Consider the following 22,673-nt stretch of genomic DNA (forward strand, 5'->3'; position numbering starts at 1 on the left):
AGTGATTATTTGTACTTTGGCCTAAACTAGCTAATTAAATGTGTTTCATCAAATACCTGCCTGACAACTGGTTTCTAAGACACTGGGGCTTTCTGTGATGAGAAGACAAAAACCGTTGGAAGGTTTGGACAAAGGAAGGCCTGTGGGATACATAGGGTAAGATCCTGATACCCTCACTGAGGAATGTCCTGGGGTATATATGGTGCATTTTGTTTTTATTCTCATCGCTGGACCATCTACTCCAATCCCCTCTCAGGTTGTAAATTATATTATAGAAGACAAGATGAGTCTTATCTGAAGTTAATGCTCATGGCAGGTTAAAGGGAAGAGAAGATAATAATACTACGTTGCATTTAGGACTACTGCCTGATATGATTTCAGTCATTCTCTTGTTTCAAGTCTGGTCTAAATACTACTCTTCTGTATGTTGAACACATGTTCATGTGTGGAGGAGTCACCCTGGTTTCATCAATGAGATTCATAAAGCATTCACTATATGGTACTAACGGCAGCCTTAGAAGCTGGTTAGGTATTGTGTCTCGGGACTGAATTCACCAGTGGTTTCTAAACATGCAGTCTGGATTTTTTCAACTTCATTTGGTAGTTTGAACACATCTACTTTTTGTGGCGATTTGAAAACAATCAAACAGTTGCCTGTATTCCTTGTGAAGACTCAACATTTACAAAAAGGCTTGAAGCTCTGTCCATGAGGGAATGTTCCAGAAGGGATTGGGGACAACATTACCTGCTGGATCATTTCCAGGCCTGTCTTTCCCATCTGCCAGTGTTTAAATTTCTCAAGGGCTTGGTCCACAGACAGTTTCCCGTTCTTCACTTTCTCCTGCAGGAGGATGAGTTCGTCTTGCCCAGCAGCCAGGCAGCCCCTCAAAGTGGAAAAGGCCTGGCTCTCCGTCCGAGGTCTCTCTGCAATGTCAGGGGAGGGTGTTTCAACAAGAGGTCAGTCTATGACACTGGAAAGAAAAAACCCTAAGAAACAGGCAGCTTGAGTTTCTTGTTCTTGCTGGTCGAGGAATAGAGACAGAATACATCAGTAGACATTGTTAGTGATTTTTTTTTTCTAAGGATGGTGGTGCCTGGCACGTAGAGTCATGGTTAAAAATAATGTGTTGCATCTCTGAAAAGAAAGAGGAGAGGAAAAACAGTAGCAAAAGTTCTACCCCACACTAGCCGTGGGCAGTGCCAACTACATGATCTTTTTGTGAGGATTCCTTTAAAAATGTGCACAAAAAGACTTAGCATAGTGCCTGCCACATAGTAAGCTAAATAAATGTTAACATTATTATTAAAACTACATATTTGTGGAATAAACATAATCTTTTCAGCTTTGGGAAAAGAGATCTCAACCAAATTCCTAATGTAACGAGAGGGTTAGGATCATTTGAAAGTCTATTCCTGAAAGATTTTAAAATAAATAATTGCTGGTCATTTTGTAGTGAACTGCTTTCTTTTTAAGAGTTTAATTTTGGAGCAGCCCAGGCATTCACACAAAAAAAGTTAGATGGTTCGATCTTCTGTGTGTGGCTGCTAATGCCTCACCAGAGGCTGGCCTCAAGTGCAGAGGGAGCACGCTGCAGCCATGGGGGACTTCAGTGTCTTATTTGTCCCACGTGATGTTTGAAGAAGATACATGGGAACCACCTGCATGCCTCTGGGACTATTACGTGCTCTCCTGGCTCCCCCATCCCTGTCACTCCCGAGACTCACTGGATGGATCACACATGTGCTACCTGCCTGGCTACAGAACTCATTTGAGTTTGCAGCTCTTCTATGAAGTCCAACATACTTCCTGTCTTATCTCAGGAGGGGCTGGTAACTCCGCAGCAGCAGCACACGTGTTGTGTACTGTCAAATCTAAACATGCCCATCAAGTCTAGAAGCAGAGAATAGGTAGTCCTACCCCCGTGTACTAATGAGCTGTCCCTGGAGCAATCACTCCTTACTGGGGTCCCTTCTTCAAGAAAGAAATAGATCAACAAGATTGTCTCCAGAGTTTACAGACAAGGGCAGGGAGACAGTGAGGGCATTAAAATTCGATAGGAATAAGGATTCTTTGACAGTGTCGGGATTGGTTAGTCTGGAAAAGAGAATTTTCTTTGAGCACTTGATGGCAGGTTTAAGTATGTGAAGAGGACTTGGGCCTCGGGGCAGTCTTGGAAGGACTTCTGATGTCGCTCTTAGTTTTGAAAAGAACTCACTCTAGCAGGGCATCTGGGAACAGGGATTCAGAGAGGGTTTCCTTCTGGAAAGATTCACACGCACCTAAAAATGCTCCATGGCCCATAATTCCCATGGGACTTCCTTGGCTTGTCCCTTCTCTTCAGAAGTTCTATTTCCCCAGAACTAACAAGATGTCAACAGATTCTGTACTCTAAATCTGTTCTTTCAGGGATGACGAAGCATGAAATCCCAGGGGAACTGGAGCTGCTCAAGTCAGCCAGAGGGCTCCCTGGTTCGGCAGCCAAAAGCACCGATAACAATTGAGGTCTTGCTCCTTGTACCGTGTGCTTTTTATAGGTCTCCACACTCCAATTCAATCCATGGGGTGCAGCTTGCTGGAGAATTTTACCTGCCATTCCTGCCAGCGTGTGGAGGGTTAGCATCATCGTTTAACAGCTATGCCGTTTAACTAGAACCTCCCTTCCATCATCTCTTTGCCTAAGTGTGAATCCATTTTTATCTCAAGTAACCCATGCGGCTGAATTTTCTGCTTTTGGTGGAAGCTGTCACAAGAAAAGTCTTCCCGGAAAACTGTACCAACTTCATTTTTGCTATATGTGCAGATTTAGCTTAGCTAAAAAAGAAATAACGAATCCTTTTAATAATATTCATTTCAATCACCCCTTCGTATTTCAAATTGTAGCTACTAAGTTAAAAGTAAGATGACTCTTTTTTAGGGGGAAGAGAGATTTAATTCTGTGTAGTTGTGCAGAGAGACCAACATAACAAGTCAGGAGCAGCGGAAATTCTATGTACCAAGTCCTGGAAGTGAGGTGTTCACAACTAGACTGATTTTCCATACATCTGCTTTTACCTTTATTTTCACAGGAAGGTGAAAATAAATTGTTTGATAAATTTATCAAAAGATGAAAGAAAATTGTTTGATAAATTTCTACTATGCATGGTAAGTTGCAAAGGAAAATGATTTAGGCACTTTACTAGGTTTCTACCTAAAGGTAGACTAGTCAAGCCAAGATGTACAACCTGTATTTTTAGGTAGGGTGTGCGAAATTGCTTTCTTGTATTTAGATTACTATTTTATGGAGGATGGAAGGGTTTTTTCTTTTCTCCCCAATTTTATACATATTGTTAATTTTCAGAAGCATTAGTATGAATCTAACGTGCTTTTCCATGAAAAGCATTAGTCAGGCCATGCAGTGTACGTACTGCAGACTCCTGGTCTCTTATTGTAAAAGCTCCAAGACAAACTGTAGTTTCTAAAGTGTTTTTTAAAATCGCTTCTCGGCCTTTTGGCTAAGATCAAGTGTAAACTTTTAGTTTCTTTTGGATTATTCTCTCTACAACATATTCCATTTGAGCAAATGGAGGTCATATAAACATTAAGAAACCCACTGTGGTGAGTATATACATCTATAGATTAGGTGAGAAAGAAAATTGGGCTTTTCATTAAGATTCTATTTACTCAGTGACTTGCTAGCTAGAAGAATATGTTTTTACTGAAATTAGGAAAGGAAACAACTTGATTGCCCAACAACAAGGAATGTAAAATATAAAATATTTGCTTAATAAATATTAGGTAATTATTAAAATAATTAGAGGCCTGGTGCACAAATTTGTCCATGGGTGAGTCAGGCTGGCCCACCCCAATTAGGGCAGATTGGGGTGGGCCAGCCGGGGGGAGGGGACACGGGAGGTTGGCTGGCCGGCCCTGCCCCTGTTCGGGGTGGGGCTCTATAGGGGCCGCAGTGTGCGTCAAAGCACCTGGTCATTCTGGCATTCTGGTCACTTGGCTTTTATATATAGAAGATAGCAATAACTAAAAAGACCATGTGGCAACATAAAAGTGCATATTATGTAATGATAAGTACAAAAGCAGGATAAAAATTGTATATAGAGTAAAATTTTAACAATATCAAGGTTGTGTATATAATAAAGCTTGGGAGAACATTTTTAAAGATGATATCAGTTGCAGTTGCTCTATTGTGATGGTATCAGAGTTGATAACTTTTTTTTTTCTAATCTCCAGCACTATAATATGATGTTGTTTTCACAATAAAAAAATCTCCCACTTTGCTAATGGGTTTACCCATGGAATCCACGCCAGATAGAATACACCTTATCATATTGTACCATCTTACCACATTATTTTGGGAGCAATTGGAAAGAACTTGTCAATAACAGGACTGGGAGAATCAGTGACCAAGATTTAAAGCTGAAGTTACTATTTTGTTCCATAGCCAGGGCATGGGCAGGTAAATAAGCTCAGGCCCACATGTGCAGACTAACGAATCCCAGGAATGTTGACTTATTTGTCAATTCCAAGCAAGTCCCCACATTTCCTTAACGCGGGGCTACATATTAACAGGGTCTGTCCTTGACTAAACTTTAGTCTGGCCCAACCAAATCCTTTTCCAAAGGACGCTCACCTTTTGTACTTCCATGCTTATCTTTGTGTTGCCTAATTTTCACAAGAATCATGCGAAGCCAGAATCTCCCCCTCCTGACATCTGATCAGCTTCAATGTTTGATCAGTTTCCTTATCTTCCAGCATCCCCCAGGTAATGTCTGATCACCTGCCAGCCTTCGGCAGGAACCCTACTGGGTCAATTTAGCCAGAATCCCTCTTAACCATGATGTTTTCTCTTAGTAATTTTCCACCCATTCCCTGTTCCTTCCACACACTCTACTGCTTGGCTATAAACCTTTTTATACTCAGATATGAGACCAATGTCTCCTCTACTGCAAAACCACACTGCAGGGTCCCTGTAGGTAAACCATCGTCCTTCTTGCTGTTTTGACAAGCATCCAAATAAAACTTGCATTGAGAATTCTCTTTGAACATGACCTTTTCCTTACCACTTAGAAAATAAAGTACTAAGAGACAAAAGGACTATCACTTAGTGTTAGTGTTAGAAACATCTTAGTGTTTCTCCTTTTTTTAAAAAACCCTCCCCCGAGGATATTTTTCCCATTGGTTTCTAGAAAAAGATTGGAAGGGAGAGGGAGAGACAGAGAGAGAGAAACAGCGATGTGAGAGACACATCAGTCGGTTGCTTACTGGGGCTGGGGAACCTGCAACAGGGGCACGTGCCCTTGACTGGGAATCGAACCCAAGACCCTTTGGTCCACAGGCCAATGCTCTCACCACTGAGAAAACTGTCCAGGGCTACTGTTTCTCCTGTTTAATTGTACATGTCTTTTATTTTCCTAAATTGGGCTGATATGCTTCCTTCTCTTTTTTCTATTCATATTACCTAAGAATATTTCCATGCCACTAAATATCCTTTGAAATGTGTTTTTGTGGCTATATCTCAAAGTCTGTATAGTCAATACAGTATTTAACCATTCTGCTATTGCTGTTATTTTTTATTCTTTCTACAATTATGTATTATTGTTACTTAAAAGTCTTTTGCATAAATCATTGGCTGTTATGATGTTAATTGTCTTAGAATAGGCTCCTAAAAGTGTAATTTTTTAGTTTAAACACTTGTAAAGGTATTAATACTTAAAGCCAATCTGCTTTCCTGGAAATGAGTTGCTATATTCAATCTCACTGAGATGATGGAGTGCCTGCCTTATTGCACTTTTGGTAATATTTTGCATTATTTAACTAAAAAAAAGCACAAAATCTTAATAATTTTATAACTTAAACCTTTCTTTCACTGTTAGTGAATGTCATATCCATATAACACTAAGCACTGTGTAAACACTGCAGAAGTAGCAGACTAAAATGACTTGTATGGCAGGAGGTGCTGCATTAACCTTCTTATTTTTCTAAATGATTGCCTGATCTCAGCTCTGTTTATCTATCTATCTACCTACCTACCTATCTTTCTATCTATCTATCTATCTATCTATCTATCTATCTATCTATGTATCTATCATCTATCTATCTATCTATCTATCTATCATCATCTATCATCCAATTTTCTTTGTGAATTTAGAAGCAGTCTTCCAAACTGTTGTCTCCCCCCAAAAATATAAATCCTTTCAATTTTTAAAAAATGATTAGGATTTTCTTAAATCTATAAATCATTTTAGGAAGAATTTAGACTATCTATCTACCTATGCAGAAAAATGATGTTCCTCTTTCCTAGTGGGAACTTTTTGTGTTTTCAATGTATAGCAAATATGTTTTCTTTATCTTGTTCCTAGCCTTAAGGATAAAAGCTCTACCCTTGAACTAGTAAGATATTCCTAACCATGCTAAGAAATCATCCTTCTTTTTATTCTGTAAGATTTTTAAAAATTATGAACAGTTAAACACTAATGGTTTATGTCTTTTTCATCATTAACTGAAATTATCATGTATTCTTTCTTAATGAAATAACTAGCATATTAATATTTCTACTACATGGGATGGTTCATATAACAGAAAAAAATCTTTTGAGTTTGAAATAACTCAGTGGCAAAACTCATCCCTGATTATCTTTTGAGTTAAAACATTCCTTAGTTATTAATCTAGCAATATTTTTAAAAATTCCTTTTATTACCTAACATAGTTTTTAAAGTATAAACTAAGTGTATTTATTTTTAAAGAACACTTTATTATTCAGAGCAGTTTTAAATTCATATTAAAATTGAAAAGAAAGCAGTAATCAACCTGTGGGTCATGAACAAAGAAAATACATCCTGCATATCAGATATTTACATTATGATTCATAACAGTAGCAAAATTACTGTTATGAAGTAGCAATGAAAATAATTTTATGTTTGGGGGTCACCACAACATGAGGAACTGTATTAAAGGGTCGCGGCATTAGGAAGGTTGAGAACCACTGGTTCGCATCTACCTACTGCCCCCAACTCATGCATCGCCTCCCCCATTATTAACATCCCCCATCAGAGTGGTACATTTGCTACAACTGATAAACTTATATTGACACATCATTATCACCTGACATAATTTGTGAATTAGAATTTCTCTTTAAAAAGTCATATACTTTCATATCCAAGAAAAAAAATAATTCCTTTGATTCTATATACTTTTCGTGGTCCTTTTTTTTCAATTGGTGTTTTCTCTTGATTAGATTTGCCAGAGAACTTGCTAATTTCCTCTTTTTAAAAATAAACTTTTAGATTTAGTCAGCATTTATTGTGTTTTCACATGTGAAGTCTTCAAATTCTACCATTATTTTTCAATTTTTATTATATTTATTAGAGGCCTGGTGCATGAAATTTGTGCATGGGAGTGTATGTCCCTCAGCCCAGCTTGCACCCTCTCCTATCTGGGATCTCTCGAGGGATGTCTGGCTGCCTGGTGGGATCGGGCCTAAACAGGCAGTTGGACATCCTTCTCATAATCCAGGACTGCTGGTTCCCAACTGCTTCTGCCTGCCAGCCTGATTGCCCCCTAACCACTCCCCTGCCATCCTGATCCACACCTAACTCCTCCCCTGCCAGCCCGATTGCCTCTAACTGCCTGCCCCTGCAGGTCCTATTGCCCCCAACTGCCCTCCCCTGCAGGCCTGGTCCCCCCCGCAGCTGCCCTCCCCTGCAGGCCATCTTGTGGTGGCCATGTTGTATCCACATGGGGTGGCCATCTTGTGTGTTGGAGTGATGGTCAATTTGCATATTACTATTTTATTAGATAGAATTTCACTGGCTTAATTTCCTAATATTTTCCTAGAGTGCCTGTCTCCTGCCTTCCTTCTCTTCTGTAATAACTACAGTTTTAAGGCTCTGATGTTGGCTCTGCTTATAGAGAAAGTGTGTAGGTCTGTTTTCTAAGTGTCAACTGTGTTTTAATTTTATTTGTCTTCATAGTTTTTCAGAATTTTTCAGTTGTTTTTATTTTAATTTCTGTTATTAATACTTTAAATATTGTATTGAGATCAGAAAGTAGGTTGAATATATAATATTAAGTTTATTTTATCAGCTAGCATATTACATTATCAACTGGGGATCTTGTAAAGTGTACATTATATTAAGTACAAACATTCTAATTTTTATATACCGCCTTTTATTTATATTTTTGCATTTTTACTACTTTATCAAAGATTCAAGGTATTTATAACCTTTCACTACTACTGTGGTTATGTCAGTTTCTTTTATTTTATCACATTTTATTTAAGTATTTTAATCCTTTAATACTTGCCACATAAAAGTATGTGAATGACATGCTTTTATCTGGATTTTAAAATTCAAGTAAATAGAATGATTTTCTTTGTCTAATAAGTACTTTTGCCATGAGTTCTATTTTTTCTAAAATTAAGATTGAAACAACTCCTTCGTTTCTGTTTCTTTAAGCAATCATTACTCACCTTTAATTTTCAAATTTTCTTTAGTATTTTTGGTGATGTATCTTTTTAAGAAAACATAGTTTGATTTTGTCTATTATCCAAATTTGAGTCTGTGTTTTTTATAAAAGAGAACTATAAGTTTAGACCTGGTAGACTAGCGGTACAAATCTCACCTCTGCTTCAACCCACCTTTGTAAACATCAGTTTCTTTGTCTTTAAAATGAAGATAAATAACACTTTTCTTATGGGGTTATTGCCAGGGTTAAAGGAGCTAATGTGTGTAAACTCGCTTTGAGGCACAAGCAAAAACCCAGGAAGTCAGGGATAGTTGTTATTATGATTACCTGGAAAGACATTATAGTAAGTGATTATAAACAGGGGCTTAAGAGTAAAATGGAATTAAATTCACCTTTGACCTCTACCACTTATTAGCTCTGTGAACTTGGTTACATAATCAATCCTTCTTAAAAAAAGAAAATATCTATCTCATGAGATAGCCATGAGGACATAATGAGCTATTGTATATAAATGCTTAATACTGTGCCATTTTTCCTCAATTATTGCTACTGCTCTGTGAGGGTGTTCAACTGTCACATGTATTGTCATAGCTGTTGTTCTTATATATAATCTGGTTTTGTATACTTTTTCGTGCCATTACTTATAGTTTTTTACTTTAAATAAAGTTATATAATATATATATTACATATAATATATAGCACATATTTATATATAATTATGTAATATTTAGTGATTTAGAAGGTACATACTCTATTTATTTTAAAATAGTGCTTACTTTTCTATATTTTAGAGATTTTTTACCTTATATTTTTTATTAGTAAAATCACAAATAAAAGTGCATGATTTTATTTTTTTCTTTTCTCTAGTTTTAGACATTTTTATAGTATTTGAGAATTAGATCCATATTATTGCAATAAAATTATGATTTGTTGCATTATGTATTTGTTCTTTATCACCAATGTTTTACATTCATATGGTTTATAAATAAATGTACAATAATTACTTAAATTGAATCCCATCGAAAGGAGTTTTTAGGGTTAAAATAGGCAGGTTGAGGAAGTTTTAGGAATTAGGGGGTCCATGGGGAGAACCACAGGGCTGCAAAGCTGGGAGCTGCCCAAAGGTATACATTCACAGAACAATAGAGCTGCAGAAGGTATACACTCACAGACTGAGGGATCTGCCAGAGGGCATACATTTATAGAGTAAGGGGGCTGGGAGCTGCAGAAGGTGTACATTCACAGAATGAAGGAAAGGAAGTCATTCAGAGAGGGAAGAGGAAGGCCAAAGGAAGTAGGTAAACAATAAAGGCGAACCTGACGTGAGGCTTGAACTCTGAAGCTGCTATAGTGACCAATCAGAGGGGATATCAAGACACTAAGAACTGCAGCCTTTATAAACCTTAGAAAAAAGGGACTTGGTGGGACTCTCTCCCCCTCCCCACGTGGGAGTCTGTGCTCGTTTCCCAATAAACTTCCACCTTGTCCTATTCCACCTTTTGTCCATGGTTTCATTCTTCAACTCTACCTGGACAAGAACCTGGGAAGCCATCATTGCATCCTACCCAGGGGAACATCTTGCGTTCCAGTTCAACTTTTGCGTTTCACCATGTTTTAGTGAATTAATTATTCAGTACAAATTCTTTAACACCATGACTTCCTTTTTGAGCTATTTATTTGCTTAACCTCTCATTTACTTAGAATATTTTTTTGGTAACAATTTTATGATGACATAGAAATGTTATCCTTTCTGAAATCCTAGATAGCCAAATTATATATTTGTTTTCTTCTGACAAAAAAAAAATACCTGACTAAATATAAGCATAAGTAACAATCTTTTCCCAATAATATTTTAGTTCAAATTTAGTCCTTTAGTTCAAATTTTTGTTACACAGATTATGTAATTTTTAAACTTATTTTGATTTTTTTTTAAAAAAATCTAAGTTAAAATATTTCCTCAGTACTTTAGGATTGTTTCTTCATCTTTATAATTAAACTAGAGGCCCGGTGCACAAAAATTTGTGCACTCGGGGGGGAGGGGGGTCCCTCAGCCCGGCCTGTGCGCTCTCGCAGTCTGGGACCCCTCAGGAGATAACGACCTGCTGGCTTAGGCCTGCTCCTGGGTGGCAGAGGGCAGGTCTAATCCCTAGGTGCAGCCCCTGGTTGGGCTCAGAGCAGGGCTGATTGGGGAATTGGGGCGCCGCCCCCTGTCATGCACAGAGCAGGGTGGATTGGGAGGTTGCGATGGCACCCTCAGTCATGCTCAGGGTAGGGCCGATTGGGGGGTTGGGGCACCGCCCCCTGTCACACTCAAGGCAGGGTTGATGGGGAGGTTGCTGTGCCACCCCCTGTCACGCACAGAGCAGGGCCAATCAGGGGGTTGGGGTGCTGCCCCCTGTCACGCACAGAGCAGGGCCGATCAGGGGGTTGGGGAGCTCCCCCCAGTCACGCACAGAGCAGGGCGGATCAGGGGGTTGGGGCACCACCCTCTATCACCCACAGAGCAGGGCCGATCAGGGGGTTGGGGCGCCGCCACTCTCACACTCAGGGCAGGGCCGATGGGGAGGTTATGGCTCTACCCGTCACACACAGAGCAGAGCCCGTGGGGTGGGGGGTTTGGGGTGCCGCACCCTGTCACACACAGAGCCGCAGGGTGATCAGGGGGTTTGGGCGCTGCCCCGTCATGATGATCCCGGTGCCGGGAGACCTCGCAGCTCCGCTGATCTCGGTGCTGGGAGGCATATTACCCTTTTACTATATAGAATAGAGGCCTGGTGCATGGGTGGGGGCCGGCTGGTTTGCCCTGAAGGGTGTCCGGATCAGGGTGGGGGTTCCCACTGGGGTGCCTGGCCAGCCTGGATGAGGGGATGATGGCTGTTTGCAGCTGGTCACACACCCTTCAGGGTGGGGGTCACCACTGGGGTGCCTGGCTAGTCTGGGTGAGGGGCTGAGGGCTGTTTTCAGGCTGGTGGGTGACTGAAACTCCCAACTGCTCCTTTTTTTCTTTTTTCTTTTTATTCTGGGCCAGCTTTAGCTCTGGCTCCAGCTCTTAGGCCTCCGCTCCTGAAAGCAGGTATCTGGTTTGTTTAGGTTCTACAATCGAAACTCTGTATCAACTCCAGGTCTGAGATCCTGGCTAGCTGAAAGCTGGTTTCTGGAGTTTTGTTTAGCTTCTATTTTTGTAACTATGTTTCAAACTGCCAGCTCAGAGGCCTGCAGCAGCAGGCGGGGAATGTTGGAGTCCTCTGTCACTGAAGCAAGCAAGCCTCATGTTAGTTTCAAGCTGCCTGGCTGCCGGCCGTCATCTTGGCTGGCAGTTAATTTGCATATCACCCTGATTAACCAATGGGAAGGGTAGCAGTCGTACGCCAATTACCATGTTTCTCTTTTATTAGACAGGAAGATTTTCTAGGGTGCTTTTAAATCTGGGTATATTTCTTTACTTTTCTTGGATCACAGTGAGCACAATCTGCATATTCCATTTCCCACTACTCCGTTCTCCAAAGCTTCGTTTAGCTATGTTATTTATTGTATTGTCTGACCTATTTGAAATATACCTACTATACGAGAGTTGGGTCTTTGTTCTCCATATCCTCCAATTGTTTTCAGCCTTTCCATGTACTGAGAACAAACCCTTCTCCAATTACTTCTCTATTTCAATAATTGATTTCATGCACTGTCAGCCTTTTTGTTGTGACCAATGTGGATTTTAGTTTCCTATTGAAATTTTAGCTTCTAACTTGCTTTTATTTTTATTATACTTTCACTTGCCACTTGATCCCTTTTCTTCATATCACCTGGTTCATCTCATCCTGCCCTCTTATAAACAATGTCTTTCACCTGCCCTCTTTCATCTCAGCCTGAATTTGAAGGCTCACATACCTTTTAGTTTAGTGTCTTAGAACATTTTATAAAAAGCTAAAATGTTTTTAAAAGTTATAAATTGCTAGTTGAAATGTGTGTGTGTGTGTGTGTGTGTGTGTGTTTCCCATTATCTCCATGTTAATACCTTGGCACTTTGTGGAAGACATGACAATCTTACTCATTAAAGAACTATTTACAAGGGTTATCCTGAGTCTCCATGAAAAAAGTTCCTTCCTTTCCTCTGGAGTAATTTTGTACGTTCTCATATTATTTGACCTTCTTGAAAGAGAACACATCTATAGAATCATGTTCACCGGAGACTTAGTGATTATTTATCCTTTGGGTCTATTCCTTGTGTTCAGATTAAACTTTGATTTCTACTCGAGGACTGCAGAGGTTTTTGATAGGTGTGGTCCACAGCTCAAGGCCCCGGCGTTTAGCAGGCTTTTGTCTAGTCACCTCCAGGTGGGGCATTATTCTTTGCATTATGTACCGACAGGTCTGCAAGTCCTAGCTCCCTGCATACATTACTAACAGACGTCTTCTTCTCCATCCCTCCATCAGAGTTTTACTTCAGGCTCTTAGGAGACAAAATGTCACATGAAACGCCTCATCTCACTTTCTGCCGAGGGGACTACTTTGCATGTATACAGAAAGACCAGGACTGGAGAGCGCAGAACTTTTACAAATTAGCATCTGTGTGAGTGACAGCTGTGGATCACTTGGGGGACTACTGATTTTATTTGTTTCAATCTCCTTTTCAGTCTTAGAATTAATTGGAATAGTTCCAGCCTCTAGCGTTTGATTTTTCATGTCTTCGTTTTCACTGTTTTTAAGAATTCCATCTTACTGATGCTTTGTCTCCACAAGTATTTTTGAGAGGCCACACTGTGGGCTGTTGACACATTACTATTTTAGACAAGAACTCAGCTATTACATTTTTTTCCAGGTATAAATTTAATAAAAAAGCTTTTGTGAACAAAATGGCAAATGGAAATGTAAGTTATACTGAAAAACAGAACTGAGTCCATTATTCTTTTATGGGGTACAAATGACCACATTTTGAAAATTGTCCTTTTTTTTTCTTTTTAATATATCTAGTACTGGCAAAAATGGCTTCATGAAAATACTTCAGAGACCAGTATTCTCTTTTCCCCAAATGAGGGTAATACCATCCACATTTTCCCAGTTCTCCTACTTAGAGAGAGTTTTATTCTTCAACATTTATCAAACTGCTGCAGCACTGGGCACTGAGAGAACACACCAGATATATTCTCTGACTATATCTTTCCCAAGAGTGTGAGCACCAGAAGTCCAGCCAATAACGACTGTGCAGTCTGTAGAGAAGAATTAGTGGGCAGAGACTGCACCACGGATTGCAAACTCATAAACCTACAGGGCCAAGGAGATAGAAATACAGGGCAGAGAAGCCTCAGTGCTTGCTTATTAAACACACCCGAATAGTCTTCATTATCACGAATAACTATCTTCTTTTTCATGTTTTTATGGTAACATGAGTCTCTTGATATATTTTTTATTTTGCCATTTGGATAGAATTATAATTTTAGAGAAATGCATCTCAAAATAATAAAACAATAAGAAAAATATGTTAACAAATGATAATAGCAAAAGTCATTTGTAGCAAATGATATCCTATATAATAAAATAGAAACATGGTAATTAGCGTACATCCGCTACACTTCAAACTGGCTAATCAGGGCGATATGCAAATTAACTGCCAGCCAAGATGGCAGCCGGCAGCCAGGCAGCTTGAAACTAACATGAGGCTTGCTTGCTTCAGTGACGGAGGAAACCAACGTTCCCCGCCTGCCTTGCCGGCCTCTGAGCCTGCAGTTTGAAACATAGTTACAATTATAGAAGCTAAACAAAACCCCAGAAACCTGCTTTCAGCGAGCCGGGATCTCAGAGCTGGAGTTGATACAGTGTTTCGATTATAGAACCCCAAAAAACCAGATACCTGCTTTCAGCAGCAGAGGCCTCAGAGCTGGAGCCAGAGCTAAAGCTGGCCCAGAATAAAAAAAAAAAAAGAAAAAAAGGAGCAGTTGGGAGCTTCAGTCACCCGCCAGCCTGAAAACAGCCCTCAGCCCCTCACCCAGACTAGCCAGGCACCCCAGTGGTGACCCCCACCCTGAAGAGTGTGTGACCAGCTGCAAACAGCCATCATCCCCTCATCCAGGCTGGCCAGGCACCCCAGTGGGGACCCTCACCCTGATCCAGGACACCCTTGAGGGCAAACCAGCCGGCCCCCACCCATGCACCAGGCCTCTATCCTATATAGTAAAAGGGTAATATGCCTCCCAGCACTGAGATCAGCGGAGCCGCGAGGCCTCCGGCACCGGAATAAGCGTGACAGGGGGCAGCGCCCAAACCCCCTGACCACCCTGCGGCTCTGTGTGTGACAAGGGGTGGGGCCACAACCTCCCTATCCACCTTGCTCTGTTCATGACAGGGGAAGGCGCCCCAACCCCCTGATCAGCCCTGCTCTGTGCCTGATAGGGGGGAGCTCCCCAACCCCCTATCGCCCTGCGGCTCTGTGTGTGGCAGGGTGCAGCGCCCCAAACCCTGATCAGCCCTGTTCTGTGTGTGACAGGGCGCAGTGCCCCCCCCACCCCGACAGGCCCTGCTGTAGGTGTGACAGGGGGCAGTGCCCCAGCCCCCTGATTGGCCTTGCTCTGTGCCTGATAGGGGGGAGCTTCCCAACCCCCTGATCGCCCTGCTGCTCTGTGTGTGACAGCGTGCGGCGCCCCAACCCCGATTGACCCTGCTCTGTGTGTGACAGGGTATGGAGCCCCAACTCCCCTGATGGGCCCTGCTCTGTGCGTGACAGGGGGCAGTGCCCCAACCCCCCAATTGGCCCTACCCTGAGCGTGACTGAGGGTGGCATCACAACCTCCCTATCCTCCCTGCTCTGTGCATGACAGGGGGCGGCGCCCCCAACTCCCCAATCGGCCCTGCTCTGAGCCCAACCAGGGGCTGCAACTAGGGACTGGGCCTGCCTTCTGCCACCCGGGAGCAGGCCTAAGCCAGCAGGTTGTTATCTCCCGAGGGGTCCCAGACTGCGAGAAGGCACAGGCCAGGCTGAGGGACCCCCCTCCACCCCGAGTGCACAAATTTTTGTGCACCGGGCCTCTAGTAATTACATAATAGAAAATGGCTGGAGATTTGAATGAAATATGGATTTAAACATGGAAAAAACAGGGGTTTTAACATGGCAAACATTAAAAAATTATTTTGGAAATATGATGTATTTAGAAGCCAAATTTGACCCTATGCCTCTGAAATAGTTTCTTTTGGTTAGATTTTTTTTTTTTTTGTATGTTGGTCTTGAGATTATTGCTCATTCTCATTCTCATGTGTTCTACTTTAGCCCATGTCTAAGGTCAGACTTAGCCGAACACATTTTAGAACCTCTACAAACAGTTCTTATGCCCATCTAAGGCTGGGATTCACTGTACAGGCAGTTGGTTAGAGTGGATGTGCTCCCTCCCCCCAACTTAACCCCTCCCTCAAAGGAAGGGTTCGCCTTCCAAGAGCAAGAGCCACAACACTTCCTTGATGCCATTCAATGCTGAGTGTTGAATGGCGTGGCTGAGATCTGTGATGTGACTCATGATCAATCACAGTGTGGCGGTTAAGATGTGAAGAATGCTAAACCCCATCCGTTGCCATGTGCCATGTCTGACGTAAGACTACATTAATAAAATGGGGATGATTCTGGTGAGGATAGAAAAGGCCCCTTGGCATTGTCCAGGAAAAAAATATCATAGAGAGGAAAAAATGTAACATGTCTGGGAGACATGAGCAATCTTAACCCTTGATCAGTGGTTTTCAACCTTCTGGCCCTTTAAATACAGTTCCTCATGTTGTGACCCAACCATAAAATTACTTTTGTTGCTACTTCATAACTGTAATGTTGTTATTGATATGAATCGTTATGTAAATATCTGATATGCAGGATAGTCTTAGGTGACCTCTGTGAAAGGGTCGTTCAGCTGCAAAGAGGTCGTGACCCACAGGTTGAGAACTGCTGCCCTAGATTATTGCATGATTTTGTGAGCAGGGAAAAGTAAGCAGACAGTTCCATGCCTTTGAAGAAGCAGCCCTTACATTCATTCCTCCAGCCTCCTTTGACTTGATCATGTTTACCTAGCAGTTTTCTAGTTACTAATTGTATTTTATAGATACTTTATTATTTGGGAGGGGCCTAATGAATGCAAACAATCTAACCACTGGGAAAGAATATAGTCACTGGAATGTATAGACTAATAGGTTGGAATTGGGAGTTATAAATTAGTAGTCTTCTATGACCTTTTGTATATGACTCAGACTTCAAAACTGTGATCAACTCCAAACTCACTGATAAAATTCAGGTCTCTGGCTTGTAACATAAAGCACAGACCCTTGACTGGCCTGTGAAGCTCAATTTTGGGAAGGGGTAGAGGTGTGAAAGCAGCACATTCTGCTGTAACACTCTGGCATTTTCTACTTTCAAAAACCAAGTTGGTCTCCCATGTCAGGACTAACCAGGCCTGACCCTGCTAAGCTTCCGAGATCAGACGAGATTGCCCGCGTTCAGGGTGGTAAAAAGGAAGGAATTGTTAACATTTGCAACAGCATGGATGGAACTGGAGAGCATTATGCTAAGTGAAATAAGCCAGTCAGAGAAAGATAAATACCATATGATCTCACTCATTTGTGGAATATAGAGAACAACATAGACTGATGAACAGGGACCGATCCAAAGACAGAGAAACAACGATCAGATTATCAATCAGCAGAGGGAAAGGAGGGGAGGGTGGGGGTAAAGGGAAGAGATCAACCAAAGGACATGTATGTATGTATATAAGCCAAACCAATGGACACGGACAACATGGGGATGAGAGCATGAGTGTGTGGGGGGGAAGTTGGGGGTGAATGGGGGGATGAGGACACATTTGTAATACTTTAACCAATAAAGAAATTAAAGATTTAAGAAACAAAACAAAACAAAAAAACCTCAAAGGGAAGGCAGGGGAGGGTGTGGGTAAGGGGGAGAGATTAACCAAAGGACTTGTATGCATGCCTATGGCCTAACCAATGGACACAGACACCAGGGGGGTGAGGGCATGAGTGGGGGGGATGGGAGGCAATGGGGGGATAAGGACACATATGTAATACCTTAATCAATAAAGAAAATACATAAATACGTAAGTAAATAAATAACTAAATAAATAAAATAAAAACACCAAATAGAATAGAATAGAAAAGATCTGTGACATTAAAAAAAAAAAAGTTAGGAAAACTTATTTTAAAATTGCATTTTGATGGGAACTTGTATTGGTGATCCAAAGCCCTCAGAATTTTCCTTATATTTTTCAAGATGTAAGAACTGAGTTGGAGAAATCTGTGGAATTTCCATGGAAATGGTGCCAATTCATTTTTTTTTCTGTTCCTCAGGAAAATTTTTTTGCTTTAGCAATAGTGTAACTTCCTGGCAATCCCTTGGCAGTTGTGAACATAGGGCCTCTGAAACACATACTTTCAGTGGGAAAATAGTTGGCTCTCTTACATAGTCCCTTTTCCTTTCAGCATATAGTGAAACAAAGAATTTCTTTAACCTTTTTTAAGAGAACTTCTATGGTCCCTTTAAAAAATGTTGACTCTGACAGCTATTTAATGAAAGGGCATTTTTGTTGTTGTTGTTCTCTACTAAATAAAGAGATTATCATTGGTGAAGCATGTACTGATTTTCCTATTATACCACGGAATCCCAGGATATTTGAAAAGTATTCATTAACTCAAGAATAAGCAGTTTTGATCACCTTATATGTCCAATGGACTGAATGGTCATAAATATCTTAAAAGGTTTAGACAAAAATGGTTGGATACAATAAACCCTTTAGGTACTTATAAGTCTTTAATTTAAAAAACATTCCCAATTATTCTTAAGTGTGTTCTCTTTCTCAATTTACAGTAATCAGGGAGGTTTTTAACTTTTCATGAGGTTTATATTTCTCTAGTCCTTGCAAATAGAACAATATTCTTTTCTGTTCTGCTGAATTACTGATGTCCAGGGTTAAAGGAATCTAGGGAAATTGCTCTAAGTTGAATAATCAAGAACATAATCAAGAAGTTGGATTTGAATATCTAGAAAGAAAAATATATCTAGAAAGAGAAGTTTGATTGAAAATTTCAATATCCTAGCCCTCAAAGAGTTTTAAAAATCTGGTCACTGACATTTTGAAGCAAATTAGGTAATAAGATATGAACAGATATTAATCCAAAAATTTTTATAGTTAGGTCCTTGTGTCCTTTTATTATTCTCTTCTCCTCTTTTTTCTGGGCACAGAGGGACTATTTTTCTATACACATGGTAGAATAATAATCGGTCTCATCTAGGCTTCATGGACACTTGCAGTCTTTCCATAAATTGTTCTCTGTGAAACAACCAGAAGAATAATTGATAAGATCAAACCTTCCAAGGATCTCCCATACATTTGTTATTTGTCACCTTCCTTCAGCTCCTGTAGCCTTTTTCACATTTCCCCCTTAATTCTAATAGAATTTAAACTGAAATATGGTAATTGAATAATTTATAATAAGTGCTTCAAGGAAATATTTTCTTAAAGAGCTCAAAGCATCCCCTCTCTTTACTCTTTCCAAAGCTCTGTGAGGTATGTGGAGGTGTCTACAGAGGAAGGGTCTTTTTAAATTTGTTTAATTCTTCAGTGACTGTTTGATGCTAATTGCACAATGATCTCTGATGAAGTTCTGCATTAATTTCTTAAGAGAGCCAAAGGCTTGGTGGTAGAATAAATATGGAATCTTAGAAATGGAAAATTCTCAAATTGAATTTTTGCATGTAAATCTATAAGCAGCATAGCCAAGAGATTCGTGGGAGACTAGAAGTTCAGCTTTGTCATGTGTTGCCTTCAAACACCATCTACTTAATTGGAAGAATGATCAAAGTAGAAGCTTTTTGCAGTGGGAAAGACTACTTGAAGTCATGGATGAATAGTAATCCTTTTAGGGACACAGCTTTGTTTGGAAGACATTCCAATGAGCAGGTCCATTGACGTTCTGTATATAATACTCAGTAGGTTTTTGAAGTTGGCACAGTCAGTACCCAGCCATCTTCACAATGGCACAAAAGGTGACTGACTATGTGAGTGTTTAGTAGCTGTTGTGAAATTTCCTGGTTTTATTTTAATGCCTCTCTCAATAATTTAGTGGTAACAATTTCAAGGTAATATCATGTTGGACTGAAGTTTTTTCAAAGGTAGATTGAGGTTAAAAGCATCCGAGCATGCTCACTGATTATCAAGCCAGCCAGTGTTAACTCCACCTCTGCCACCTGTTACATTTTTCACTTTTGACCTTTAACTAAGGCCTTATTATCAGAAAAAAAAAATCATAATAAATAACTAGGTTCTCTCTTTTTACTAGGAACCAACTGTGTGAAGGAAAACTGGGGGAAGCCGCCTCTTTAATGAGCAAGAGGAAAACAGTCCTCTTGTATGATATGTCTGTACAGCTACAGTTTTTAGCTCTCCTCTGCATGACAAGTAATTGCTCAAAAAATGTTTGGATCAAGTGTAGAAGGCAAGAATTGTGAGAAAAGGGTGCAAACTTTGATTGAAGGTTAATATAAAGCACAAAAAACCCCACGCTGGTCCCATTTTGGGGGCAATCAATATTCTGGCCCTCCCTTCAAGTAATCTCAGCGGCTTCTCTCTGAAGGTCTCTGAAAGCACAGTCTCTGATGTGTGTTGGAGAATTTGTCTTACTTGACCTTCCTAGAGCCCTGCTCAACATTATCATCGTCACCACAAATACCCTGGCCTTTGTCAATTAAAATATTGTTTTGTATTATTATGGCAACATTTTTTGTGGGTTAGACAAAAGAGTAAAATTAGTCAAGCACACTTATTTACTTCTATCCCAAGAGACTTTCCTTAGTATTCATAAGGCTTCTTTCACTCTTCCTTAGCGATAAATAAACTGAAGTGTGTGTCAGTACCTTGTTTCCTGGGACCATGGAACTTGTCACCATCAGATTGTCTTCTGGCTGCCTTTTGTTGAAACACTAAAAAATATAGCACATGTTATTTGTTGAACATAATTATCAATAAGAACAAACTCTGGAAAGCCCCAAGAATCTAGAATGCAACACATCATTTTTCTTAGTAACAATTCTTGAATTGTATTATTTTTGAGTAGGAGGATTATGAAGTTTACAATTTTCTCATTTGTGCAGCTTATCAGTCATTTCAAAAGGCATTTTCTGTGGGCTGAGTAGTATAATGCCGATGCACTGCCTCATTAAACCATTTAAATCAAGATATGATTTCCATTTTGATATCAGGTAAAGATAAAAGCTGCATTCTGTTAAAAGTGATAAATGTTAAAATCATATGAAAAATTCCATTTGCACAGAAATTACTCATGCTTGACTTCTTGGTGATAAGCAAGGATAATGACTGTTTCTTTCAAAACAGATGAAAAGTCTGCTGTATTTCACAGATGTAATAATAAAAAAATGCACTTTATTCCTGTATCATCTAGCTGGACCTCAGAACTATTGAAGCAGCTTATTTGAATTATTTCATTACCTGAAAAGTGTTTTGTTCTCATTTATTATTCCTCACAGGAAATTCTATGAGACAAGTCAGCATTACTCATCCCGTTTTGCAGATAAAAGATAAAACTGATTATTCAATAGTTATTGAGCACCCACAAGTTCCGTATAGCTTCTGGCATCTGTTAATGAAAAAAATGTCTACCTCTTACAACTTGACTTGAGAAACAGAACATTGCAGAGTTCCATTTTATTTTTATTTTTATGGGTAGTTTGAATTACATGGCTTGGGAACTGAAAGAGGCCTTGGAGACCTAGATCAGCCTCATGTGTTTATAAGTGAAAGAGGTGGGAGTAACTAAATTGTAAAGGGACTAAATAATTTTGCAATGATAGTAGAGATATGACTCAGACCCTCAAGCATTGAACTTTAATCTATTGCTTGGTTCTCTACAACACTACTGCCTCTTCACTTCCATAACTATTTGGTTCAGCCCAAGTGCCCATCAGTAGATGAGTGGATAAAAAGCTGTGCTACATAAACACAATGGAATACTATGCAGTTGTAAAAAAAGAAAGATCTCTTACCCTTCGAGACAGCATGGAGGGACTTGGAGAGTATTATGTTAAGTGAAATAAGCCAGTCAGAGAAAGACAAGTATCACATGATCTTACTTATATGTGGAATCTAATAAACAAAATAAACTGATGAATAAAATAGATCCAGAGACATGGAAGCATGTAACAGACTGACAAATCTCAGAGGGAAGGGGTGGGGCAGGAAGAGAACTTCTATGCTTATATACATAAGCCATTGACACAGACAATAGTGTGGTGAAGGCCTGAGGTGGGGGTAGGGGTGCGGTCAATGGGGAAAAATAAGGGGACATCTGTAATACTTTCAAGAATAAAGATAAACTTAAAAAATAAAGATAAGAAGGAGCTATAGGGAGGGGATTAAAAAGAACCTTAGAGCATTTTCAATATGCTTGTGTCTCTTGCTCTTAGCTCACCAGGATTTCCTAGAAGAATGAGGCTGAGGATGTGGGAGGAAGAGCTGTCCAGTTGAATGGTGCTTGACCACCATGATCAGCAGACCATGCATCCCAGAAGTTACCTTGGATCTGTCTTTGGTTTTAATATTCTTTAAACCCATCTAATACCAAGGTCATATCAGGATTACTCCAGGTGACACTATTTCAATTTTTTAAAAGTTCCATAAATAATATCAAATCAATAATTATTTATTAAGCATACTAGAGGCCCGATGCATGATATTCATGCAAGGGGCTTGGCCCTCACAGACCTGTGGCTTGCCTCAGCCCTAGCAGCCCTGGCTTCGTCTGAAAGATCGTTCGGCTGTCCAGTCTAATTAGCACTTTTATTATTATAGATATAACTAGAGGCCTGTTGCATGAAGAGATTCGTGCAATAGGCCTTCCCTTCCCCTGGCTGCCGGCATTGGTTTTCCTCAGGCACCCGAACCCACGCCTTCGCTCCAGACAGAGCCTTCAGTCTTCACGGCTCTGGATGGAGCCTTCAGTCTTCGCTCTGCTGCTTCGCCCCTACGTATGCAAATTAACCACCATATTTGTTGGGTTAATTTGCATACTCTCCTGATTGGCTGGTGAGCATAGCGGAGGGATGGTTAATTTACATGTTTGTCTATTATTAGGTAAGATTTTTTAAAAAAGTATATTTTCTTGATTTTTTACAGAGAGGACGGGAGAGGGATAGGGATAGAGAGTTAGAAACATTGATCAGCTGCCTCCT

The 22,673-nt window shown here is 40.2% G+C and overlaps 1 protein-coding gene across 1 annotated transcript in view; it reads right to left on the reverse strand.

Annotated features, from left to right (window-relative positions):
- The window catches only part of BANK1 (B cell scaffold protein with ankyrin repeats 1), a 326,025-nt gene that overhangs the window by 10,839 nt on the left and 292,513 nt on the right, over positions 1 to 22,673 (reverse strand). The window contains exons 11-12 of the mRNA XM_081113839.1: positions 20,343 to 20,408; positions 746 to 924 (exon numbers count right to left, since the gene is read on the reverse strand). Of these exons, the coding sequence (XP_080969965.1) occupies positions 746 to 924; positions 20,343 to 20,408 (245 nt within the window). The remainder of the gene's footprint in view (positions 1 to 745; positions 925 to 20,342; positions 20,409 to 22,673) is intronic.

Source organism: Myotis nattereri, assembly GCF_964212035.1.
Source record: "Myotis nattereri genome assembly, chromosome: 1".
Lineage (NCBI taxonomy): Eukaryota > Metazoa > Chordata > Mammalia > Chiroptera > Vespertilionidae > Myotis > Myotis nattereri.